The sequence below is a fragment of the Carcharhinus amblyrhynchos genome, chromosome 12 (genome assembly GCF_965287045.1).
Source record: "Carcharhinus amblyrhynchos chromosome 12, sCarAmb.v2.hapA, whole genome shotgun sequence".
In the NCBI taxonomy this organism is placed as follows: Eukaryota; Metazoa; Chordata; class Chondrichthyes; order Carcharhiniformes; family Carcharhinidae; genus Carcharhinus; species Carcharhinus amblyrhynchos.
This window is the reverse complement of record NC_137335.1, coordinates 74,861,982-74,889,378: the sequence shown is the minus strand read 5'-3', so window position 1 is coordinate 74,889,378 and position 27,397 is coordinate 74,861,982. Positions and strand designations below refer to the sequence as shown.

The 27,397-nt window shown below is 46.1% G+C and overlaps 1 protein-coding gene across 3 annotated transcripts in view; it reads left to right on the top strand.

Annotated features, from left to right (window-relative positions):
- LOC145350631 (proton-coupled folate transporter) overlaps positions 1-23,318 on the top strand; it is an 89,896-nt gene extending 66,578 nt beyond the window's left edge. For 2 of the 3 annotated variants that reach the window (XM_080199839.1, XM_080199841.1), the window contains exon 7: positions 22,855-23,026. In XM_080199839.1, the coding sequence (XP_080055965.1) occupies positions 22,855-22,924 (70 nt within the window). In that variant the 3' untranslated portion in view covers positions 22,925-23,026. Of the gene's footprint in view, positions 1-22,854 lie in introns of all 3 variants that reach the window. The other variant, XM_080199840.1, reaches the window with a different exon arrangement.
- Positions 23,319-27,397: the final 4,079 nt, after the last annotated feature.

Here is a 27,397-nt window from a genome sequence, read left to right as displayed (position 1 = left end):
CCCATATATTTACCCTGCCAATCCTTTTTCTTTTATTCATTCGTGGGTCATGGGCGTTGCTGGCTGGCTAGCATTTATTGGCCATTTCTAGTTACCCAAAGGCAGTTGAGATTCAACCACATTGCTCTGGAGTCACATGTGGGCTAGATCGAGTAAAGATGGTGGATTTTCTTCCCTGAAGGGCATTAGTGAACCAGGTGGATTTTTCCAACAATCAACAATGATTTCATGGTCATCAGTAGATTTGTAATTCCGGATTTTATTTTGAGTTAATTGAATTTAAATTGCACCATCTGCCGTGACAGGTTTCGAACCCGGGTCCCCAGAACATTAGCTGAGTTTCTGGATTAAAGGTCCAGCGATACTACCACTAGGCCATTGCCTCTTGACACTAAGGGGCAATTTAGCATGGCCAACCCACTTAACCCACACATCTTTGGAGTATGAGAGGAAACCGGAGCACCCAGAGGAAACTGGGAGAATGTACAAACTCCACACAAACGTTACCCAAGGCCGGAATTGAATCCGTGTCCTTGATGCTATGAGGCAGTGGTGCTACCCATTGTGCCACTGTAACAGCATCTTTGTCGACGCATTCACATGGAGGAGGTACATTAGATGCTCAACTGCTTTTGTTATCTCCAGACTCAACTATTCCAATACACTTATGGCCAGACTCCCACTTTTTGCTCTTTGAAATCTTGAGATCATCCAGTTGCCCATGCGTTAACTCTCAGTGAATACCGTTGTACATCTGAAGTACATCTGTGTTTACTGATTTATATCTGTTCCTGTTCAAGCAAGATTGAAAGTTCTCATCCTTGTTTTCAAACTGCTAAATGGCCTTGCCCCTCTCTATCTCTCTATCTCCTCCAGCCCCATTGCCTTCCACAATATCTATGTTAATTTTGGCCTCTTGTGTATTCCAATATCTTCCACTCAAATCGACATGTCTTTTATTCATTCCTAAAAGTCCTGATTTTACCAGCACGCCTGACCTGAAATTGAGAGGGCGAGGCTCGCAGGACGACATTCTCCATTGGCCTCGGGTGCAATTTTATGAGCCTTGAACGGGCGTGCCTGTAAAATTCCAGGCAAAGTGTGCATGTCCCTGGCTAGGCCAGCATTTGTTGCCCATTCCTAATTATCGTTGAGAAAATGGTGGTGAGCCGCCTTCTTGGACTGCGGAGTCCATCTGGTGTAAGTACACCCAGATTGTTGTTAGGAAGTGAGGAATTTAACCTAGTGATAGCAAAGGAACAGTGATACAGTTACAAGTCAGGATGGTGTGTGATTTGGAGGGGAGCTTACAGGTGGTGGTGTTCCTATACATGTGCTGCCTTAAGTCCTTCCAGGAGTTGCTATTAAAGGAATCTTGGTAAGATGCTGCAGATGGTAAATGCGAAGCCATGGTGTGCCTGTGATAGAGAGAGTGACTGCTTAAGATGCTGAATGGAGTGGGCTGCTTTGATTTAATGGTGTTGAGCTTGGAATGTTGTTGGAGCTGCACTCATTCAGTCAAGTAGAGAATATTCCGTTCCACTCCTAAAGTGTACCTTGTTGATGATGGACAGGATTTGGGGAGTCGGGAGGTGAATTACTCTCCCTACTGAATTCCCAGCCTCTAAGCTGCTCATGGTTTTTTATGGCTGATGCAGTTTTTGGTCAATGCTAATTCCCAATTTCTTTTTCCTTTCCTTTTCTTACTTTTGAAAACGAGAGATAGGAATCAAGCCTTTCATTTTTAAAACTTTATCCACAAAACAGTTTTTGCTCCTAATACAGAACTGATCAATTTTACATTTCTACGTTATTAAACTGCATTAAACTGAGAGCAGCACGGTGGCACAGTGGTTAGCACTGCTGCCTCACAGCGCCAGGGTCCCGATTCGACTTCTGGCTCAGGTCACTGCCTGTTTGGAGTCTGCACATTCTCCCTGTGTCTGCGTGAGTTTCCTCTGAGTGCTCCAGTTTCCTCCCACAGTCTAAAGATGTGCGGGTTAGGTTGATTGGTCATGCTAAATTGCTACTTAGAGTCCTAAGATTCATAGGTTAGAGGGATTAGTGGGTAAATATGTAGGGATATGAGGGTAGGGCCTGGGTGGGATTATGGTCGGTGCAGTCTCAATGGGCTGAGTGGCCTCTTTCTGCATTGTAGGGTTTCTATGATTCTATGTGTTGGCTAGGTGACTGGCCATGCTAAATTACCCCTTAGTGTCAGGTGGCCTAGTGAGGGTAAATGTGTGGGGTTATGGGGATAGGGCCTGGGTGGTATTGTGGTTGGTGTAGACTTGATGGGCCGAATGGCCTCCTTCTGCACTGTAAAATTCTATGATTCTAACTGCTTTACACACTCGATAAGCCTAAGGTATCTTAGATACTGCAGTCACTAAAATAAAAGCTGTAAGATTACAAATATTGAAAAAGTGTTTCAACCATTGATGGTACTGTCTGTTGGATGAAACATTGAACTGAAGTCTCTGGGGAGGAAGGCGGAATCTCTTTTTAAAATCTCACCTGAAAGCCAGCACCTCTGGCAGCGCAGCATTCCCTCAATACAACGCTGAAGTGTCAAGCATAAGTGAATCACATATACTCAAATCACTGAAGTGTGTTTTCATTCAAGGCCTCTTGACTCAGGAGTTAGTACACTACCAACTGAAACAAGGTTAATCGCTATTACTAATTGGCTGCTTGACAGATGCGATGAACTCAAGTTACCTTGAGCTCAACATACGGGAGATCAAATTGATCTTTTTAGGTCCCAGTTTTCAGTTCTAATCCCACACAGGCTGAACCAGGTGTTGTGCAGATTTGATGTTCTTGCAACTCTGTTCTGTTTTAATTTCACATCTGGTTGGTCACCAAGACCGTATTTCCCCACCTTGAGACCGTAGCCAAGCTGCATCTCAGCCTCTCTCCCACTTGATCAATATTTTCATTACTTTTTGAATAGATTTCCATAATCCTCTGCTTTGCCCAGACGCCTCTCCTCAGCTCAGTTGGTATAACTCAATACCCTTTCCTACAATGCCCGATATGGCTAACCAGCCTGTCCTTTCGTTGTGATCTGCAAGTTGATGTCAGGATTCTCATGTCCAAATCCCCTCCCCCACCGCCCCCCCCCCCCCCCCCCCACCAATGGTCTTCCCCTGAATGATCTCCCCTGAGACTTACTTCAGTATCCCCTCCATAGCTAGTCTCAGAACACTAGGTCCAACAGGTTTATTTGGTAGCATGAGCTGCTCCTTCGTCAGGGGTTGGGGGTGATTGGCACCCACTCACCAGATGAAGGAGCAGTACTCTGAAAGCTCGTGCTACCAAATAAACCTGTTGGACTTTAACCTGGTATTGTGAGACTTCTTACCGTGCCCACCTCAGTCCAACACTGGCATCTCCACATCATATTCTCTCCAACATTGATGTTGGCCTTTAGTTCTTCCAGCTCTGACGGTTTCTTCATTCTATAGTCTGCATGTTTGTATAGAAATTAAGGGGAGTATTTTGAAAATATTTAATTAATTTAACAAGTCTTTTGGTCTGGTTCTGGTTCAGGATTTTGTAATTTCACACATGGAGCAGGAATTTTAATGTGTGCTCCTAAAACCGCAAAACCCCACACAAGGTCAACAGACCTCTCCATGGTCTGCCCTCCACCCCCCACTTCCGTCTACTACATCTCCCATAGAAAATTCTCCCAATTGTATTCCTTATTTTACCTCCATTTGGCTCCAAGTGTTGCAGTAGCCCCCAACCCACAACTCTTCACAGAAACATTATTATATTACAGCCCTGATCAGTCAGAATGCTCAGAATATACCTGTCTCTTCCTTGTGTAAGCAAGTTCTCAAACCCTCAAACTGGCTTTTCACCCTTTCACTAAGTGTTTTATTGTACTATGACACCTCCCCCCTCCACTTTCTCAAATTACTTTGCTACCTTGCTAAAGAACAAAGAAAATTTACAGCACAGGAACAGACCCTTCCACCCTCCAAGCCTGCACGGACCACACGGTCCAACTGAACTAAAAGCCCCTACCCTTCTGGGGACTGTATCCCTCTATTCCCATTTTATTTGTGCATTTGTCCAGATGCCCCTTAAAACTCACTGCCCTGCCGTATCTCCTTCCACTACGTCTCCCAGCAGCGAGTTCCAAGCACCCTCCACCCTCTGTGTAAAAAAACTTGCCTCATACGTCCCTTTAAATCTTGCCCCTCTCACCTTAAACCTATGCCCCCTAGTAATTGACACTTCCACCCTGGGAAAATGCTTATGCTCATGCCCCACATAATCTTGTAGACTTCTATCAGGTCGCCCCTCAACCTTCGTCGTTCCAGTGTGGACAAAACAAGTTTCTCCAACCTCTCCTCATATCTAATGCCCTCCATGCCAGGCAACATCCTGCTAAATCTTTTCTGTACCTTCTCCAAAGCCTCCTCATCCTTCTGATGTTGTGGCGACCAGAATTGAACACTAACTTCCAAGTGCGGCCTAACTAAGGTTCTATAAAGCTGCAACATGACTTGCCAATTTTTAAACTCAATGCCCCGGCCGATGAAGACAAGCATGCCGTATGCCTTCTTGACTATCTTCTCCACCTGCGTTGCCACTTTCAGTGACCTGTGTACCTGTACACCCAGATCCCTCTGCCTATCAATACTCTTAAGGGTTCTGCCATTTATTGTGTACTTCCTATTTGTGTCAGACCTTCCAAAAGGCATTACCTCACATTTGTCCAGATTGGACTCCATCTGCCATCTCTATGCCCAAGCCTCCACCCGATCTGTATCCTCTGATTGTCCTCATCGGTATCCGCAAATCCACCAACCTTTGTGTCATCCTCAAATTTACTTATCAATCCAGTTACATATTCCTCCAAATCATTTATATCTATCACGAACACCCGAGATCCCAGCACAGATCCCTGAGGAATGCCACTTGTAACAGCTCTCCATTCAGAAATGCACCCTTCCACTGCTACCCTCTGTCTGCTATGACTGAGCCAGTTCTGTATCCACCTTGCCAGCTCACCTCTGACCCCATGTGATTTCACCTTCTGCACCAGCCTGCCATAAGGGACCTTGTCAAAGGCCTTACTGAAGCAAGACCCATTTGATGACCCTATCCCTCTGTGCACATTTTCCCCTCACGTTGACACTTCCTCACGGTTTCCTTGCCTTCTTGCAGAGCAAAGTAAAACTGATGGAAGTGAATTACCTGGCCGTTCGGGTCTGTCCCATTCATGATGCAGCAAAATATTCTGACTTCCTGGCATTCCCACCTGGTAATAGTCAGGTGCTCCTACTTAAAGTATATATAAAATTGGGAGTCAGCTTAGCTCAGTTGGCTGCACGGCTGGTTAGTAATGCAGAGCAACGCCAACAGCGTGGGTTTAATTCCCATACCGGCTGAGGTTATTCATAAAGACCCAGCTTTCTCAACCTTGCCCTTGCCTGAGTTGTGGTGATCCTCAGGTTAAATCACCAACAGTCAGCTCTCCCCCTCAAAGGGCTGATGGTCGTGTGGGATTATGGCAACTTTACCTTTACTTCAAATTACTTGACGCTCATACATGACCATGGCTATGACCTATTAATACAAATGCAAACCACACTGCATTAAAGTTTATTTATTCGTGTCACAAGTTGGCTTACATTCACATTGTGGTGAAGTTACTGTGAAAATCCCCTGGTCGCCACACTCCAGTGCTTGCTCGGGTACACTGAGGGAGAATTTAGCATGACCAATGCACCTAACCTGCACATCTTTGGGAAGTGGGAGGAAACCAGAGCATCTGGAGGAAACCCACGCAGACACGGGGAGAGCATGCAAACGCCACACAGACAGTGAGCCAAGCCGGGAATTGAACCGGCTGTGAGACAACAGTGCTAAGCAATGTGCCACCGTGCCACCAATTGTCCTGATTCCGCAATTTAACGAAAAAATGTAGGTAGACTTCCTCTCCCTGAGGCAGCATTCATTTTTGCAAAAAAAAAACCAGGTTTGGCAACAGGACAAATCATCCTGCGTTGTAATCAATGGAGCTCAATTAGCTGCTTTGCACTGCTTTGTTTTGAAGGGGTGGTGGCCAGGAGATGCGTGGGAGACAAGGGGTGGAAGAAGTGCACAACAGAATGTCAAAAATGTGTTGACAGAGTGATAAAAGAAATTCAATTAAGATTGAACCTTGTGAGTTTTTGTGTAGTTTTAGGTGAACAGATTTAAAGCATCTGTTGACATTCAGAGATGACCCCAGATCAACTTGACTGTTTAAAATAAAACAAACAGATGGAAAAAAATGATGCACTTTTTCTGAGCGGGATAAATATACGTTTTGGTTTAAATACATTTGATGCTACCAGCAGCAGTGGAGACTATTAGTGTAAGTTTCTATTTTATTTTATTTATTAGCGTCACAAGTGGGCTTACCTTCACACAGTAACAAAGTTACTGTGAAAATCCCCTAGTCGTCGCGCCCTGCCCCCTGTTTGGGTACACTGAGGGACAATTTAGCATGGCCAATACATGTAACCATCATGTCTTTCGGACTGTGGGAAGAAACCAGAGCACCCGGAAGAAACCCAAGCAGACATGGGGAGAACATGCAGACTCCACGCAGACAGTGACCCAAGCCAGGAATCGAACCCAGGTCCCTGGCGCTGTAAGGCAGCAGCGCTAACCACTGTGCCACTGCGCTGCCCGTTGATGTTTTTCAACAGGCGTAGAATTTTTAAAGTACAAAGAATTATGTAAGCTTGATGCAGTAGTGCTTCTTTCCAATGGGACGATGCAGATTCTGATATAATATGTAAACGTTTGAAGGGTGGGACAGATAGAAATAGACTGTTTCCAGTAACTGAGTGGCCTATTATGATGGAACACATGAGATAGGGAAGTCCTGGAAAGTTCTTCGTGCACAGAGCTGTGAGACTGTGGAGTTCGCTGGCCAAGCCAGGAACTGTTGCGGAATATCACCAATGCGCCAACATAGAAAATTATATTTGATTGGCAGATAAGGGGATCCAGGGAGTAGGGTGGATGAATGTAATTACGACTAAATACTCATGCAGAGGTTAAAAGCTGGAAACGCACTGCTTGAACCAAATGGCCTGCTTCCATCCTGTAACTTCTGCGTGTAGGATAATAATAGTACAGTTCTGGGACCAGGTTCGTTGAACTTATTGAAGGAATTACGTAGATTGCCAAAGCCCTGGGGGAAAGGAAGAGCAATATGGAATTTATCATTCACTGATGTGTGCAGTAATGTTGGCCACAACGATTCAGGTTACTTTGCAAACAATCTCAGCATTGCACTAAAATAGAACCTTCCTTTTTAAAATAGCGATAAATTCTGCCTTGGTGACTAAGTCTGCCATAAGAAATGTCCCTACTCCACAGTGCAGTAACAAATTGCCAAAGTGAAACTGATGTGTAATTAACCACAACATTGACAGCACAAATTGCACCCTCTTTAGGAAGTGGCATTTGGCAGTGATGTGTTGTGTAGTTTCAGGATTCTCTAATTATACATTACCATGTGGATAGAGAGAGAGGTATTATTGGAAAGGATAATGGCCAGAGCAATAATCATTGCGGTGTGAGCTAGAATGCCTGGCACTAGGATGTCTGCAAAATGTCACCACCGCAAACTCTAATGAAAAATCAATTTAGTAATCTCTGGAACACTCATTTTGTTCATTAACCTCCTTCCTCCCTATCTCCATCCTCTTTCCTCCTTTTTCTAATCATTAGGAGGTATGTAAGGGTAGGAGAGGTTGGTGCAACTTTCGCTTCCTTCATTTGCCTTCCCTATACAAACAAAACAAGTACTGTAAAGGGGGCAGCACAGTGGCACAGTGGTTAGCACTGCTGCCCCACAGCGCCAGGGACCCGGGTTCGATTCCTGGCTTGGGTTACTGTCTGTGTGGAATGTGAATGTTCTCCCGTGCTTGCATGGGTTTCCTCTGAGAGCCCCGGTTTCCTCCCACAGTCTGAAAGACGTGCTGGTGAGGCGCATTGGCCATGTTAAATTCTCCCTCAGTGTACCCGACCAGGCAGCGGAGTGTGGCGACTAGGGGATTTTCACAGTAACTTCATTGCAGTGCTAATGTAAGCCTACTTGTGACAATCATACATAAACTTTACTTTTCCACCTCTAACTCTGTAGCCCACAGCTGTCCATCCAATAACCAGTAATCGGCTGGCACTCGACATGTGGAATAAGGTTGGAGGGATGCTGTCACATTTCATTCTGTCCTTGGCTAAACTACTACTGGTAGAAAGAAGTGCCAAACTAAAACAGTTAATATGACTTAGCTCGACTGGACGAGCACTTTGCCAGCATCGAAGCAATCGTTCCATGATGTCCCAACTTCCCCAAAGTGATTCAACTCTTGGGGCGGAATTCTTCCAGAAAAATTCTAAATGTCAAATTCGCAAGAAAACTGGAGTAATTCACGCTGGGGTTTTTTTTTTCAGTGGGAGCTCAGAGAAGAACCTCCCGTGTTCTGTGCACTGCAGGGGCCACCAGGGTGAAAATCGTTAAATAATGGGCGGGGCCTGTTCCATCGAGGGGCTGCTGCGCACGCGGCAATCTGTCAGTGCCGAGATCAGCGCATGCACGGGGGTCCCACACTGCCGGCCTTCCGATTGCTGGCCAGCCCCCCCAACGGCCCCCGCGACGCTGGCTTTCCAGCTCCCGACAGCCCCATTGCTGGCCCCTGACCATCCCTGGGCCCGGCCCTGAACTGCCCCTCCCTCTGCCCACCCACTGGATTCCTGACCCTCCACCACCAACCCCGCCACCCCCCCCACCTCCCCCCACACCCCCGCCGGCAGTCCCCCCTTCCTCTCCCCCCACCCCCTCTTGCAAGCAGTCTGACCTCACCCCTGGCAGACTCCTCACCCCGCAGCCCACCCTAATCACTGGCTACCTTCCTTCCCCTACTGATCCTGATTGTAGTGAGGCAGTGGGACCCCCCCCCTCCCCCAAATTGCCCTAGTCCCTGCCCTTTGGCACTGCCCTGTGCTCAATGGGTAGTGCCAAGGGGCCCAGGCTGGCACTGCCAGGGTACCAATGCCCAGGTGGCATCATCGCTCCCCCCCCCCCCCCCCCCCCCCCAATCACCTGACCCCCTGGGGTCCCAATTTCCCCCCTTCACTGCAGTGGGGTTGGGCCGCCAGCTCCCCGAAAGTGGGGAGCTAGTGTAATCCCCATTGGAATGAAACACTGTGACGGGGTGGGAGATGCTAGCTGGCCCAGGCTCACTAATCATATTCAAATAACATTAAGATAACTATTTAAATGGTCCGTGCATCTCCCCGCCAATTTCCAGGGAGCAGACCCCACCGGAAGTCTGGCACTGGAAGACGTAAGCGGAGCGTAAACACTTGGGCAAACCCTCTGAATTAGCTGCTGCGGGATTCTCCTGACCCGCTACGCTAAACAATTGTTTCAGCGGGACAGGAGAATTGCGGCCTTGAACTCGAAGAAGGATCTTCATCCACGGGCTCTGGTTTCTTTTCCTGCCATTTTCTTTAAAAATAAGATGTAGTTTTGCTGAAAAAAACACATGCTGTTGAAAATTTTCATCTTACACTCATCAGGAAATCTAACGACTAAATATAGAGTTGGATCTTTATTTTCGTTGATGCATTTTGAGATAATATGTTTCCTGGGTTGCTTTTCTATTGGCCTAATTGTGTTTTGTTTCAGGTTAGATACGGTAACAGGTACGATGATGAAACAATCACACCTGTCTCTCTAGCTTTGGTTGAGAAATGGCTTTGTGTTTATAGAGGGCTGAAGGATGTGTATCGCTGATATACCCTGAAAGAATATGCCTGGATTATTTCGGGCATGGGTGCAGGGTGATGGCTTGTCAATTAAGCTGTCTAAAGGCACCTCCTTTTGTTTTTAAAGTTTACAGTTTGAAGTTTATTTATTAGTCACAAGTAGGCTTGCATTAACATAGCAATGAAGTTACTGTGGAAATCCCCTAGTCACCACACTCCGGTGCCTGTTCGGGTACACTAAGGGAGAATTTATCAGGGCCAATGCACCAAACCAGCACGTTGTTTGGACTGTGAGAAGAAACCGGAGCACCGGGCGGCACCGTAACACAGTGGTTAGCACTGCTGCTTCACAGCTCCAGGGACCTGGATTCAATTCCCGGCTTGGGTCACTGTCTGTGTGAAGTTTGTACATTCTCCCCGTGTCTGCATGGGTTTCCTCCAGGTGCTCCAATTTCCTCTCACAGCCCAAAGATATGCTTGTTATGTTGATCGGCCATGCTAAAATTGCCCCTTAGTGTTCTGAGATGCATAGGTTAGAGGGATTAGCGGGTAAACAGGTAAGGATATGGGATTAGGGTCTGGGTGGGATTGTGGTCGGTGCAGACTCGATGGGCCAAATGGCCTCTTTCTGCACTGTAGGGTTTTTATGAGGTCAGCAGAGGAAACCCACACAGACACAGGGAGAACGTGCAAACTCCGCAAAGACAGTGACCCAAGTCAGAAATTGAACCCGGGTTCCTGGTGCTGTAAAACAGCAGCGCTAACCACTTGTGCCGCCGTATCTCCCTGCCTTTGAATGTGGCAATTAACTGAAGAATAGCTAAGTGCAAACAAATGGGAAACATAGCCCATTTAATCTTTCAATATGTGCAGCAATTCCTTTCGCAGAAATTCCTTTCTTTGAAAAAATAAAATTGGGTGAGATTTGTATTCCAGGTGAATGCTGTTCATTTTGGGAGTGGAAGGCTTTTAACAGTTCCATCACTGTGCCAATATTGAATGCTCACAGGTTAGGTGATCAGCTGGAGGATTTAATCTCCCTGCCACGCGCTCCAATCCACTTTCTGAAGTTAATTTTTTTTCTCTTCTCCACTTTAATCATTTTTCAGGTTTCCTTGGGCAAGTTGTCAAGTTAGAAAGAAAATAAAGACTTACATTTATAAAGTGCCTTTCATGACCACAGGGGTGTTCCAAAGCACCATAATAACGGTCCTGTCTGTGAGTCTGCAGCTGGTGGTCCAAGACCCTCTCCAGGGCTGAGTACAATTCAGTCTGGCGTTCCAGTGCAGTACTGAGGCAGTGCTGCTCTAGAGGTGGTGAAGCTGGGCCCTCTTAGCTGGACATATAAAATTCCATGGTACAATTGCGAAGGAAAACAGGGGAATTCTTCTTAGCGTCCTGACTAACATTTATTCTTCAATCAACATCACAACACAAAAAAAAAGGTTGTTGGTTACCGAAAGAGAAAACGCTGGAAAATCTCAGCAGGTCTGGCAGCATCTGTAAGGAGAAAAAGGAGCTGACATTTCGAGCCCAGGCGACCCTTTGTCAAAACTCCACCTGGGCTCGAAAGGTCAGCTGTTTTCTCTCTGTCTTTTTTTTTTCTGAGATTTTCCAGCATTTTCTCTTTTGGCTCCAGGCCAAAGGCATAGAAAGCGGAAGATATTTATACTGCAGGGTGAGGGAATGAAAGATGAGCCGTAGCCACAGAAACCGGGGGGGGAATGACTGCTAGTGGCAGTCCATAGGGAGAATAAGAGCTGTGAACGGCCAAACGGCAGAGAAGCTGAAATCAGAGGATAAGCTGTGACAGATGAAGGTGTGGCGGGGAGGGGGGAGATGGTTGGGAGAGAGGTAAACTTGAGGAAAAGGGGAAGCAAAGATGTAGAAAAAGAGAAAAGGTAAAGGAAGGGGGGGGATAAAATAGGAGGAAGGAGTCGGGGGGGGGGGGAATAAAGAAAGACGATAAAGAAATAAGAGTTAGGGAACAGTAAAAAATTAAATAAAATGAAAACAAAGGGGTCGAGTTGAGGTAGGGCTAATCATCTGAATTGTTGCAGTCGATATTGAGATTGGAAGGCTGTGAAGTGTCTTGCTGGAAGATGAGATGCTGTTCCTCCAGTTTTCATTGAGCTTCACTGGAACATTGCAGCAAGCCAAGGACAGACATGTGGGCATGGGAGCAGGATTGTGTGTTAAAATGGCAAGCAACGGGAAGGTCAGGGCCCTGATTGCGCACAGACCGAAGGTGCACAGCGAAGCAATCATACAGTTCACGCTTGTTCTCTCCGATATGGAGGAAACCACAATGAGAACAGCAAATGCAATACACCAAATTGAAAGAGGTGCAGGTGAAACACTGCTTAACCTGGAATGAGTGTTTTGGACTTGGATGGTAAGCATAGAAGAGGTAAAGGGGTTGGTGTTACTCCTTCTGTGATTGCATGGGAAGGTACTATGGAAGACGAGAGATGTGTTGGATATAGTGGAGGAGTGGAACTATGTTATCCCGGAGGGAATGGTCTCTGTGGAATGCTGACAGAGGGAGTGAAAGGAAGATGTGTTTGGTGGTAGCATCACGCTGGAGTTGGCGAAAATGGTGGAGGATTATGCTTTGCATGTGGAGAGTGGTGGGTGAAATGTGAGATCAAGGGGGGGCTGTATCCTTGTTCTGGGAGGGAGGGGAGGGTGTGAGGGCCGTGGCGCAGGAGATGGATGGTATCAAGGGCCCTGTCGACAACTGTGCATGGGAAACCATGGTTGAGGAAAATTAGGTTATCGGTTATCTTCATCACACTATGGGATCCTCCTGTGCATAAATTGGCAGCCATGTTTCCGACATTGACTACGGTGATTACAATTCAAAAGTACTTCACAAAGCAGGTTGAGAGCTCTAGTGATCATGAAAGGCATTTTATGAGTGGAAAATCCCCCTTTCACCCCAGTTTCCCTCCCTTCATTCCTCCCTTCCGCTATGTTGCCCCATCCTGCCTTCCATGCTACCTTACTTCTGCCTTTCCTTCCTCCCTCCTGTCGACCTTCCTTCCTTCTAGTTTGTGTAGAGAAAACTCCCATGAACAGCAATGTGATGATGACTGGATAATCTGTAATGCCAGGTGGTCATGTGGTGGCGCAGTAGCATCCCTCTCTAATTGTGAACCAGAAGCTCCAGGGTCAAGTACCACTTCAGAACATCCTTTGTTGTCTAACCAAATAAACAAAATCAATTTAACTGAGGGATAACTCAAGAGGGGCAGCTCCCTAAAAGGAGGAGGACTGTCTGAACCAAAGACAAAGCAGAAAGGAAACTTAAAACATCAAATGAAAATGTGATTAACGGGGTCAAAAATACACCCCAATCCCTGCGGTGTCCAGCGGGCACGGAAGGCATCAATTGTGCCCTCAGACACTGCATGTTCCTTTTCACTAGCCGCGAATATCACCACGGTAGAGGGGAAGACAGTCAGGTTGGACGACCCCCTCGATCACCCGCTGCCAGGACTTGTAGATGGCACACCTTGCCAGGCCCAGGAGCAGGTTCACGAGGAGGTCCTCATCTTTCAAGTCCCACTTCAGGACTTGATAGCCATGGAAGGTGTGTAATTAAACAAGTGGATTATTCTGTAAGTCCTTCCAATGTGGCAGGTGCTAAGAGTGGGAGAGTTTCCGGATCATCCATAGTGTAGGAGGCAACAGCAAACCACTGCATAATCATGGACAAATCCAATGGAAATTCATGGTTGCCAATGTCCTGTTTGGGCACGGTACCTGATAGAGGGGGGTTGAGGGAATCTATGGTAGAGATTATCAGCATAATGGAGGCAGCATCACAATCACAAGGAGCTCCCCAGGATGTGTGGCTGGGACCCTTTACAACCAGCAGGTTCAAGAGATTTTAATTTCCTCTGCCTGGAATCTGCAGAGAGAAATACCACCGCTCAGCCCCAACAGTATTTGTAAAGTATGTTAAAGGAGCCTCACCTTGAAAATCAAAACCAGCCTGAATTGTGTTTAATTTAATTCACATCCCTTCATTCTGTTCACGTCAGGGTTGATGCAATGAATGAGGTGGAGAGTATTGTGGAAGTGAATATCAATAAAGACAATCATTAGCCCAAGAAGACAAGTGCTTTTTCAGCATTGACTCTATATTGTACTTTGTTCCTACGTGATGGCAGGTTCATTAACTCTTCCATCCAATACCTCAATAGTCTTTGAGACTCCCTGTTGAAGTCCAAGTATTCAGCTCACGCTCACAATCACATATACACACTCTCTCACTCACACATATACATACATGCACACACAATCACATATACACACTCTCTCACTCACACATATACATACACGCGCACACAATCACATATACACACTCTCACTCACACATATACACAACTCTCTTACACATACGTACATGCACACACAATCACATATACACACACACATACATACACGTACACATAATCACATATACACACACACTCATACACACACAATCACAAATACACACTCTCTCACTCACACATACGCATACACTTTCACACACACACACATATACTCTCACACATACACTCACACACACACACACTCACTCACATACACACACATATACTCTGTCCCTCACACACACACACACACTTTCACACACACTCTCACTCATACACACACACACTCTCACACACACACTCTCTCACTCACACGCACACACACCCTCTCACTCACGCATACACACATACACTCTCACTCTTATACACACACATTCTCCTGGAGCATACAGGCAATCCCCAGTAAGATTTACTATCCCCTGTCTGCTGCTGAGTACCAGTGGTGTTGGGATATGGTCCTTAAATAGATACTAATTGCCCACTTAGGGTCTGAATTGACAGTGGGGTGGGAAGGCCATTTACAGGCCTTCCCACCAAAGACTTAATCAGGTCAGAAGTGAGAAGGTGGAAAGTTTGCACTCAAAGTAAAAGTCATGTATTTATTAGTCACGAGTAAGGCTTACATTAACACTGCAATGAAGTTACTGCGAAATACCCCTAGTCACCTTTGGCACTCGTTTGGATCAACGCACCTAACCAGCATGTCTTTCACATTGTGAGAGGGAACTGGAATACCCGGAGGAAACCCATGCAGACACGAGGAGAGCATGCAGACTCCATACAGACGGTGACCCAAGCTGGGAATTGAACCCAGGTCCCTAGCACTGCGAGGCAGCTGTGCTAACCACTGTGCTACCGCGCTGCCCACTCATCTCCCTCCCAGTTGATTAACTGAATCCATGCCACCAAACTTGCCACTAGGGAGAGCATTAAATTCTAGCCTGAGTCTTTGGTGAAGTGAAATCATTGACTTTATTCTCTTTTTGGAAGGTGTCACAGTATTAATAATGTAACAGTGACACAGGTCTATTAGATCATACAGGCTCAGTTGCTGTCCATTTTATTTGCACATGAAAAAAAATATACAGGGGATATTGAGGGTGGGATTCTCCTGCCGCGCTCATCTGAAAACTGGAGATTCCCACCCGACCTTTACATGGTCAGCCCCCCTTCTGCTAGAACTCCAGTGATGGGCAGGATGGGAGAATTCCGGCCTCAGTGTTTCCTACATTACACCAATGACTGCACTTTAAAATGCACTTGATTAGCTGTGAAGCACTTTGAGATGTCTGGTGCTCATGAAAAGTGCTTTATGAATGCAAGTTTTTCTATTTTGTTTCCAGAGCATTACATTTAAGTTGACTCAATTCCTTTATATTGGAAACAAACGCCTGTTCTTCCAGATTCTCACTGCAAGTTCTGAAAGAGGTTGGGCTTTCTGGTGAAATATATTCTTTTCCCCATTAAAAGTCCCTGGATTACAAGGATGCTTTTCATTGTATGTTCGAGTGTATCACTCGAAGATGTTGTTAGTCATCAGTTTTGAGCTTCAAACCAATGATGGTGCCTTAACCTTGTGACAACGATGGCGATTATAAACTACAATTTACAATCGACCTTCAGCTGCTTAATGTTTATGGGACAAACAGCCTTCTGAAAGCAACAGTTAATTCACAGCCACTTGTGCACACTCCATTGCCAACATACATTTATTTGTCTTGTTACACACTGTATCCTAATGTTTATGACTGATCATAGAATTAACTCCTCAAAAACATACACAACCCCCTTTAGAGGCAACTAATGATTAGATGTTGGAGCCAAGGCTCCAGCAGCAGAGTTAGAAAATTTGTCTCTGAGCTTTGAGTCAAGTGCTCAGAGTCTAATGTAAGGACACCAGGGCTGGAGGTCTCCGGCCTCCCAGCCAAATGTTTCCTGCTGACGGGAGGTGTCAGGTGGTTTGTTAGCGGCGGGATTCTCTGGTCCCACTGCTATCAATGGGAATTCCCATTGACATCACTCCATGCGGGCGGGAAACCCACTTGAGCAGCTGGAGAATTCCGGCCACGATTTTTATGAGCAGTGTGCAAGAAATGCAGATGCGTGTGGGGCGGGTTGGGGAGGGGAGTGGGGGGAGGTGGCGGTGGGGGGGAAGGAAGGGAGGGAAGGAGGGAGCAGGGTTTTGTATCGCGATGGCAAAGGTCTCGCCACCCATTGGGAGACTCTGTCTTGTCTCTTTGGGGGAAGGTTTGCAGAATCACGAGTCCACCTGGCGCATCTGCCAAAAGATCAGGACCCCAAGGGCAGGAAATCCCACCCCAGCAGCCCTTTCTGCTCAGCTAGGCACACCGGGGAGGCTTTGGCTGTTACGGGAAATACGCTAACTGGAGACTCAAGATTGAGCAGCGATGCAGACCAGAGGTAAGTGATGGCAGAGTGGGGGTTGCACATTGGCATCAAGGGCCGGGTGTGGTTCTCAGTGGGACACTGAGTGCTGTGGAGTGAGGCCAAGTGGTCCCACCCCTGCAGCTGGGGAGCAGGGCTAGATTCAGACCAGGGTTCACGCATGTGCAATTCGCAGAGGTAGCAGGCTCGTTAAACCACAGGTGCCTTCATTAATGGAACATTTTTGGGAAGAACAGCATTGTAGAACCTGAAGTGTGCAGAATGGGACAAGTAAGAGGAGGCCTGAACTTGGTGAATGTGTTTGGATAACCAGGGTACCCATTTGGATAGAATCCCAAGGCAGCTTCAGGAGAGACGATCTGTAGTGGATCCAGGCAATCTGGGAGGCTGGAATTGATCCATGCCATGACTAACCTTTCAAAGCACTTCATGATTATGGATAACAGAGCCACTGGGCGATAGTCATTAAGGCACATTGCCTGGGTTTTTTTTGGTACAGAGATGATGGTCATCTTCTTTAAGCAGATAGAGACCTCAGATCAGTTTAAGGAGACGTTAAAGATGTCTGCAAATAGCTGCGCCAGCTGTTCCGCACAGGATCTGAGCGCCCATCCAGCTTACTTTCCATGGGATAACATTGAAGAAGGCTGATCTGACATCTGCGACGGTGGCCTCGGATACTGGTCCTCTCTCTGACTTCTTGCTCAAAATGGGCATAGAATGCCTTGAGCTCTTGGGGAGGTTGCATTGTTGATAGTGGGGGATTCAACAATGGTAATGCTATTGAATATCTAAGGATGATGGCTAGATTCTCTCTTGTTGGAGATGGTCAATGTCTGGCACATGTGTGGTGTGAGTGTTACTTGCCACTTGTCAGCCCAAGCCTGGATATTGTCCATCTCTTGCAACATATGAATGTGGACTGCTTCAGCATCCGAAGAGTTGCGAGTTGTGCCGAACATTGTGCAATTATCAGCAAAACATTCCCACTTCTGACCTTATGATGGAGGGAAGGTCATTGATGAAGCAGCTGATGATGTTTGATGGTCTTGAGACTGAAATGGTTGACTTACAGCCGCCACAACCGTCTTCCTTTGTGCCAACCAGTGGAGGGGTTTCTGCCGATTCCTATTGTCTCCAGTTTTACTAGGGCTCCTTGATGCCCTACTGGGTCAAGTGCTGCCTTGATATCCAGGGCAGTCGCTCACATTTTGCTTGTGACCTTCAGCTGCTTGAACCAGGCTGTAATCAGGTCAGCAGCTGAGTGACCCTGGTGGAATACAAACTGAGCATCAGTTATTGCAGGTTATTGTTAAAGAAATAGCACTTGATAGCACTGTTGATGACACCTGTCACTTTGCTGATGGTCAAGGGTAGACTGATGGGCAGTAATTGATTGGGTTGGATTTGTTCTGCTTTTTATATGCAAGGAATAACAGGGCAATTTTCCACATTTCTGGGTAAATGCCAGTGTTGTCGGTGTACTGGAGCAGCTTGGCTGTCAAAGAGCTGTCCAACTAACAAGGAACTGTCAAGCTGTCAAGGAGATGTCAAGGAACTTTCCAGTTGTCAAACCTGTCAAAACTATCCAGTAAGTATCAAAGTTGTCAAGGATCTCTGCAAGGATACTAGGTGATTTGATATGTAGGGTGTAAGGGCAAAGGGCGGTGGGTGGGGGCTAGAGTTGGCATGTGTTAGCACTGAGTGGATAGTGGGGGAAATAGTGTTCATAAGGGGCACCAAGGTGGTATGGGGGCATGGGGTCAAATGGGGGGATCTGAATTGGCTGCAGGATTTGGGGGTCATGGCAGGACAGGTGGGAAATATGGGGGAGCAGATGGGGAGCATGGGTTTGCATATATCGGCGTAGATCAGGCATAGGGAGTGCGAAGAGGTGAGGGCTGAATGTCTTTAGATAGATTCTTGATAAGCAAGGGATGAAAGATTATTAGGAATAGGCAAGAACGTGAAGTTAAGATTATACTTAAGTTGGCCATGATCTTTTGAATAGCGGAAGAGACATAGTGACACATTGGTTGGCACTGCTGCCTCACAGCTCCAGGTTCAATTCTGGCCTTGGGTGACTGCCTGTGTAGAGTTTGCACGTTCTCCCTGCATGGGTTTCTGAATGATCCGGTTTCCTCCCACACTTCAAAGATGTGCAGGTAAAGTGGATTGGCCACGCTAAATTATCCCTTAGTGTTAGGGGGATTAGCAGGGTAAATATGTAAGGTTATGAGGAAAGGATCTGGGTGGGATTGTTGTCGGTGCAGGCTGGATTGGCCTCCTTCTGGGCTGCAGGGATTCGAATCTATAATTCATTCTATAATTTGCATTTTCATTCCCTCTCCCCTCACTGGTTGAAAATTCAGTTTGTGAGTCGACATTTTTAAAGGTTGGGTTTGCTGAGCCGAGAAATGTCCCAGTTCAGCCAACCCAAGCCGGGACCATAAAGCTGGGCCTTCGTTTCCAGAGAAGATTTTTGGATAGCAGTCAGGGTCAGTATATGCAACTGATGGATCCTTCTCAATGCCCCCCTGGGCCTGGGGAGTCAGTTGTTGGCAATCCACCTGCGTCCAGGGAGTGGGATAGTTTGATCTTGGGATTGGACATAGCTCAGCACAACATTGAGGGCCGAAGGGCCTGTATTGTTGTAATGTTCTATATTCTATGTTCTTGGGTAGCCTAGATAAGGACAAGGGACCAAACGTGGCATTGTACCAGAAGGCGCAGTTACCATTGTTGCTATGAATTACTTTTGCCCAATGTTACAATTGATTCAGTGGGGGAAGTAGTCACCTGGTTGCCAGTTGCTTCTGAATGCACTCACCGTATCGGACTGGCCCAGTGCATCAAGCAAAACTACTGCTGACAAGTATTTGTAAACAACTGCTTTTAAAAGTAATTTACAAGTGCTTTTGAAGGACAGATAAAAATGTGCACGTTTTGTCTTTTTTTACATGTGGTAAGCAGAAGGAAATGCTACAGTGACTGAACATATTTTCCCTCAGGCATCTTTATGGGAACTTTTGAGAGAATTGGTCCATGGCCATTTTATTCATAATCTGGAAAGACAGGTTGTATGGATTGGCCTCTTTTAGGTAAAGACAGGTTGCATGGATTGGAGGCAAGAATATTGTCCATGCCATCTGCTTGGCAAGGCATCAGAAAAAAAAATTGATACATATAAATTGAATACTTTTCCCTTTAAGTCTTCTTTAGAAACATGTTACTGGTGAATGACTGCAGTACAGAAGGAGGCGATTCAGCTCTGTGTCCATGCCTGCTCTTCTGCTTCAGCAAGTCAGCTAGTTCCACGTTCCCCCCAGTACTCCATATTTTTTTCTTGTTGGATAATTATCCAATTCCCTTTCGAAAGCCATGATTGAAGCTGCCTTCAGCACACTCTCTTGGGTGAGTGTCTGTGTGGAGTCTGCACATTTCCCCGTGTCTGCCTGGGTTTCCTCCACATGCTCTGATTTCCTCCCACAGTCTGAAAGACGTGCTGGTTAGGTGCACTGGCCGTGCTAAGTTCTCCCCCAGTGTAGCCAAACCGGTGCCGGAGTGCGGCGACTGGGGGATTTTCACAGTAACTTCATTGCAGTGTTAATGTAAGCCTACTTGTGACAATAATAAATAAACTTTAGAATGTTAAACTCTGGCAGTACATTCCAAACCCTAACAACTCACTGTGTAAAACATTTTTCCTTGTGTCACCTCTGTTTCTTTTCCCAATCCCCTTAAATCAGTATCCCCTGATTCTCCAGCCTTCTGCCAATGGGGACAGTTTCTCCATTGCTACTCTGTCTGGACTTGTCCTGATTTTGACCAACTCCTCTTTAACCTCTGTAGGGAGAAAAAATACACCGCTTTTCTTTCTCTCAATCCAGCCCACTGCCTTCACTTTCTTTTCTTCCCTGATCTGACCCCCCATTCATTAATCCTCCTTCTCAACCCTTCCTTTTTCTTTACTCAATCCTTAAGTTTTAGCATGAAAGCAAAATACCGCAGATGCTGAAATCTGAAACGGAAACAGAAAATGCTGGAAAGACTCAGCAGGTCTGACAGCACCTGTGGGGAGAGAACAGAAGAGCCAACATTTTGAGTCTTGGTCAGAGCTCCCCAGGTCTTCAGCTCTGACTGAGGAAAATGTGGGTGATCTGATTAGTAAGTTTGAGGATGGCACAAAGATTGGTGGAGTTGCTGGGGTTGTCAGAGGATAGAAAAGGATGTAGATAGATTGGAGACTTGGATACAGAAATGGCAGATGGAATTTGATCCAGCCAAATGCATTTTGGAGGATCAAATTTAGGTGTGAATTATACTGTAAATGGCAGAACTCTTTGGAACAGTAACATACTGAGGGATCTGGGCGTGCAGGCCCACAGTTCCCTAAAAGTGGCAACATGGGTGACCAAGGTGATTCAGAAGGAATATGGCATGCTTGTCTTCATTGGTCGGGGCATTGAGTGCACGAGTTGGCAAATCATGATGCAGCTATATAAAACCTTAGTCAGGCCTCATTTAGAGTATTGCGTGCAGTTGTGGTCACCACACTATCAAAAGGATGTGGAAGCTTTGGAGAAAGTGCAAAGAAGGTTCACCAGAATGTTACCTGGTCTTGGGAGTGTTGACTCTGAGGTGAGGTTGAATAAACTAGGATTGTTTTCACTGGAGAGACTGAGCGAAGACCTGATAGAGGTCTACAAAAATCATGAGAGACATAGACAAGGCGAATAGTCAGAGGCTTTTTCCCAGGGTGTGAGTGTCAATTACAAGGGGCACAGGTTCAAGGTGAGAGGGGGACAGTTTAAGGGAGATGTGCGGTGACGTTTTTCATGCAGAGAGCGGTGAGTATCTGGAATGTGCTGCCAGAGGAAGTGGTGGAAGCAGGCACATTAGCAGAGGCATCTGCATGGATACGTGAATAGGGAGGGAATAAAGGGATACAGATATGGTAAAGGCAGAAGTTTATTTTTAGCTTATTTAGGGCATCATGATCAGTGCAGGCTTGGAGAGCTGAAGGGCCTGTTCTTGTGCTGTATTTTTCTTTGTTCTTTGCTCTTATTGGAAGTTCAGGACTAAGTTGTCACTATCTTAAAAAAAAGGAAGGCTTTCCAAAGAGTCTGTGTTATTTTCACTACAAGGAACTCATGTGCATCAATTTTTATAACGTGCTGAATATATTTAAACAAACAAGCAAGTCTTTCCCCGGGTGCCTAAATGTGATGCCACAGCAAAACTTTAATCGAGCACTGATGGATGCTAAATTGGCAACGCTACAGGAGAAGCCTACGTGTGTGATTATCGTCAGAACTTTAACTTGCACACTGGTGCAGTAATAGTTCTGCTTTTGAGGTTGAGCTGAAATGTTTTTGAAGCAAAGAGAACATTATTCCACAACTGACTTATGTTCAGTGCCAAGCACAGGCTGAAAAGTGGGAGAGTGTTGGCTTTTTCAGTCAAATCTTAGAAGCATAGAATCCCTACAATGCAGAAGGAGGCCATTTGGCCCATCGTGTCTGCACCGACTTTCTGATTGAGCATCTTATTCAGGCCTATCCCCATAGCACCCACACATTTACCATGGCCAATCCCCCTAACCTAGGCATCTTGGTACACTAAGGGCCAATTTAACATGGTCAATCCACCTAAACTACACATCTTTGGAATGTGGGAGGAAACCGGAGCGCAAGATTGGGGGAGGAAGTACAAACTCCACATGGTCAATCAAAGCTGGAATTGAACCCGGGTCCCTGGCACTATGAGGCAGCAGTGCTAACCACTCTGCCACCCTGCCATCCACTGTACTGCCTCATTCAAAAGATAGCGTTTCCAAGTGTGCGGCACTCCCTCAGTACTGCATTAGCGTTGCAGCCTGGGTGCCAAGTGGTCATCTTTACGTGTGAGCCGAGGCAGTTATTTTTAACCCTGGGAGCACACACCATCTGTGCCCCGATCTCATCTTGGCTCAGTGTTCAACTGCGAATGCTTTGCGGTAAACGGCACTATGAGTGACAACAGCAACCCAACCTGATTTCCACAGATGCTGAGACTATATCTGCCCTCATTGCCATTCCTGTTGACCCAGAATAGACCGAAGGCCAAACCTTGGTCATTCCCAGTCTAAATGGCTAAATCTTACAACATGCAAGGTATTTATGAAGTGAGTCTGAATTTGTATCCTGTAAATAAGATTAGATTATTCTCCTGCTTTTTATATTGATCTCACTGAAATGATTTTTTTTTGTTTCCCTTTGCTTCTCAGATGGATTGGTGAGATCACATCCTCATATAGCCTATTGCCAGACAATGAGAATCACAATGTTTCGAACTAATGAAGAACAACCTCCTGAGTTATCTTTGTATTTGGTGTTAGTGGTAAAAATGGCTGATCCAGACTTTCATCTCCACAACACAGAATCATACAGCTCAGAAGGAGGCCATTTGGTCCATTTTTTTCTACCCCACCAGTTTAAATCCAGCATTGATGGGTTGCCAGCAATGCTGTTCTCCTAGAAATTGTTGCAATTTATTTTAGTCGTTTAATGGATTTTAAAAATGCAGATTATTGGTGTTCCTACAATTAAGGAATGCATTTCTTGTCTATATTAGGGTCAATGTATGTCCCTCGTCATGGGTTTCATTAAAGCAGGTCAGAACTTTCCATTCTGGGGACTGGTCCAGAGGTCCATAAAGTCCAATGGTTGGTGGGAAAGTTGATGTGATTCCCGCTGGGAACGTCAGATCTGTTTGGATCATGTGCGATCTTTGCTTTAAGTATGGTGTCAGGACTTTTGGCCCTTGAGGTAATGCCAGAACAGGCGATTTCCTGCTTGCTTCTCCACAGGATTGGCAGAGTTCCTCACTGAGACATACATTCGCTCAGTACAGGCCAGGGGCTCTGCACTGCTCCTCCAGAGTCCTTACAATTGCAGCTAGAACCGGGAAATCTGGCAGATGTGAGCAATAACATGTCGCAGCATGGAAGGGTTCTTCTTTCGTTGCCTTTTGTTAATCTAAGTTTAAGTTTATTTATTAGTGTCATAAGTAAGCTTACATTAACACTGCAATGAAGTTACTATGAAAATCCCCTACTTGCCACACTCCTGCATCTGTTCGGATACACAGAGGGAGAAATTAGCATGGCCAATGCACTTAATCACATGTCTTTTTGGACTGTGGGAGAAAACTGGAGCACCCGGAGGAAACCCACGCAGATACTGGGAGAACATGCATACTTTGCACAGGCAGTGACCCAAGCCAGGAATCAAACCTGGATCCCTGGCACAGTGAGGTAGCATTGCTAACACTGTGCCACCATGTCACTCATCTCTAAATAGGAGCAGTGCTAGTGATACACCAATGGTCGGGCTAATACTCACTGTTGCAGTGGTCAATACTTGCCAGCCACTTGAAATAATAGGGACCCCGTTGTCACTTGCTGCTCAGGCCCTGCTCTTCCTGGCCCTGTGCCAACTGGCTGCATGTGGGTCCTCCATCTTCTCACCTGAATGTGAGCCATTCCCAAGGCAGGATTCCCTGCAGGCTGCATCATTAACCCCTCAGTGGATGTGTGAACAAGTTGAAGTGATTTTAGTCACTAAATTTTAAGCATGCCCTTGATAGGTTTCTCTCAATTTCAAAGCCAGCAGGAAGTCAAAAGGCCTCCAACAAGAAATGACATCCCCACACCAGCTCTTCCAAGTAAAGGACATTCCAAGGTGGGTGGGGCCTATTCACACATGAATGCGCATAGAAACATTGCTCTTTGACTAAGGTAATAAGAACCATGTGCTTTTCTGCTTGTCTCCACTACCCTCGGGACCCTGGAAAAAGAGGGCGAGACCATTGACTTGGCAGTATAGAAGGACTAACCACATGATCCCTTGTTAGTCATGACCATTTACCTGGAAGGATGGATGTTTGGAGTCATGGATTGGCTGCTCTCCGCCCCAGTGGCAGCATTCCACCCCCCTCCGTCCCTTCATCCCGTCCTCTGACTGAAACTGATGGAGCACGAACAGCAATTCTCTACCTTGCTGGAACCTAATGTTCTGAGAACCATGAGTTGTGAACAAATTTGCTGCAATGCGGGCTTCACCTCAGAGAGGACAGCATAAGATCTTCGATGTCCAGTTGCCTCATGAGTGTTAGAGGGCCCCTTTAGTCGGCCATTTGTGCTGACCTTGCATTCCAACCAGCCGAAATAGACCCCTCCCACCTTAGGGGAGCTCATTGACCGATTAATTGCGCGGTCAAGATCCATTTGGAGAAATGGTGCACCACATGATTCAAACACACCTCACCCTGCCCTCTCCGTCATTCACCAACTTCCATCCATCACCCCGACCCAGCCAATATCACCATTCCCCTCTCCTCTGTCACTCTTGAACCTCCCTGTTACCCTGAACCTCTATCAACACCTACCTCTGCATGTCTTTCCTCCTCTCAGAGCCAATGCCCTTTTCTATGCCTTCCTTGCCTCCTCCTGTTTTCTGAGCCATCTGAATTGTACCCCTCTGCGACTAACCTGATGAGCCCTTCATCCACCAGACTCCCAGCCTGAAGCTGCCACTCCTCTCTCTGATTGTGACTGTTCCTTCCCGTCACTAGAGCCCTGAGTTGTCTCCTGCCACCCGGACTCACTGCCGACACCACTGACCTCACCCTTTAAGATGCTCCCGCCCACACCACCCTACCCCTCATCCCTTCCCTGGACACTCCAAGCCCCCAGCGCCCCTCCCCAGAAACTTACATCCTTTGTCCAGCTATGACGGAGAGGCAATGGCCTTGTGGTATTATTGCTAGACTATTAATCCAGAAACTCAGTTCATGTTCTGGGAACCCAGATTTGAATCCCACTATTACCGATGGTGGAATCTGAATTCAATAAAAAAAAATTTGGAATTAAGAATCATTTGATGACCATGAAACCGTTGTCAGAAAAACCCATCAAGTTCACTAATGTCCTTTAGGGAAAGAAATCTGCCGCCCTTACCTGGTCTGGCCTACACGTAACTCCAGATCCACAGCAATGCGGTTGACTCTCAAATGCCCTTGGGCAACTAAGGGTGATCAATAAATGTTGGCCACCCAGAGACGCCCCATGTCCCATGAATGAATAAAACATAAACTCCACTCTACTTCCTTAGACATCCTAGCCTTTGCCTGCCTCCCTTCTCCAACCTTGGCTCAGCGTTTGCAAAAGACTCTCAGGTGAAGTTGTGTGAGGCCCTAGAATGAGAATGCAATGTCTATGGACCTGAAAGACTTTGATGAAGTGAATTTCACCATATGCACTTATATACAGTTGAAGACAGACAGTTCTGATTATTTGTGGGTGAGGCACTTAATTTGGAGGGGGGGAATGTTATTCCGGCAACTTGGCTTTTTAGTGAGAAATCATAAGATGCAAATGTTTGATTTGATTTGATTTGATTTATTATTGTCACATGTATTGGAACACGGTGAAAAGTATTGTTTCTTGAGCACTACACAGACAAAGCATACCATTCATAGAGAAGGAAAGAGAAAGTGCCAAATGTATTGTTACAATCTAGGGTGTAGAGGAAGATCAACTTAATGCGAGGTAGATCCATTCAAAAGTCTGATAGCAGCAGGGAAGAAGCTGATCTTAAGTCGGTTGGTACGTGACCTCAGACTTTTGTATCTTTTTCCCAACGGGAGAAGGTGGAAGAGAGAATGTCCGGGGTGTGTGAGGCCCATAATTATGCTGGCTGATTTGCCGAGGCAGTGGGGAAGTATAGAAAGAGTCAGTGAATGGGAGGCTGGTTTGCGTGATGGATTGGGCTACATTCATGACCTTTTGTAGTTGCTTGTGGTCTTGGGCAGAGCGGAAACCATAGCAAGCTATGATACAACCCGAAATAATGCTTTGTATGGTGCATCAGTAAAAGTTGGTGAGAGTTGTAGCTGCCATGCCAAATTTCCTTAGCCTTCTGAGAAAGTAGAGGCGTTGGTGGGCTTTCTTAAATGTGATGCCTGATATAGATCAGCGGAAAACCTGGCCCGCCTTAAACCTGCCATCATGCCAAATTCCGTCCTCCAGCCTGACACGATTTCGGCATTAGTCGGAGCAGAAAATTCCACTCGTTGCATCTGAGGTAATTGCATTGAAATCAAGATAGTTTAACCTATATGAGAAGGTAATTGCAGTATATTACAGTGCATTAAAATCCCAAATTATCTTGAAATATTTTCAAATGAATTGAGGATAATAAGGGATGCATCGGTGACATATAAATAAGGGAGGGAGATTAAGATATGCCTTTAATTATAAAAAGGTAATTATTTTCAATTCTTGTCTCCATTTACAAAAACAAACTACAAAGTAAGCTGATTACACTAAACCAATTGTAATAAATTACAGCGCATGGAAATAATCATAATGCGAAGTCAAAATGATCTGACATTGGCATAGAATTCCTACAGTGCAGAAGGAGGCCGATGGTGATGGAAGAAGTCTGAAGAACATCTTACTCAGGCCCACCCTCACTTTATCCCCATAACCTCTCGCATTTATCATGGCCAGGCCCCCTAACCTGCACATATTGGGACATTAAGGGTGGGATTTTACAGCCTCGCTCACCCAGAAACTGTAAAATCCCACCCAAGATCACCAGGCCTTCCCATGCTCCGCTCCTCGTCCGCTCCGATTCCCGGGATGGGCGGGCCATTAAAATTCCAACCCATGGGGCAATTTAGCATGGCCAATACACCTAACCTGCACACCTTTGAACTGTGGGAAGAAACCAGAGCACCTGGAGGAAACCCAATGCAGACACAGG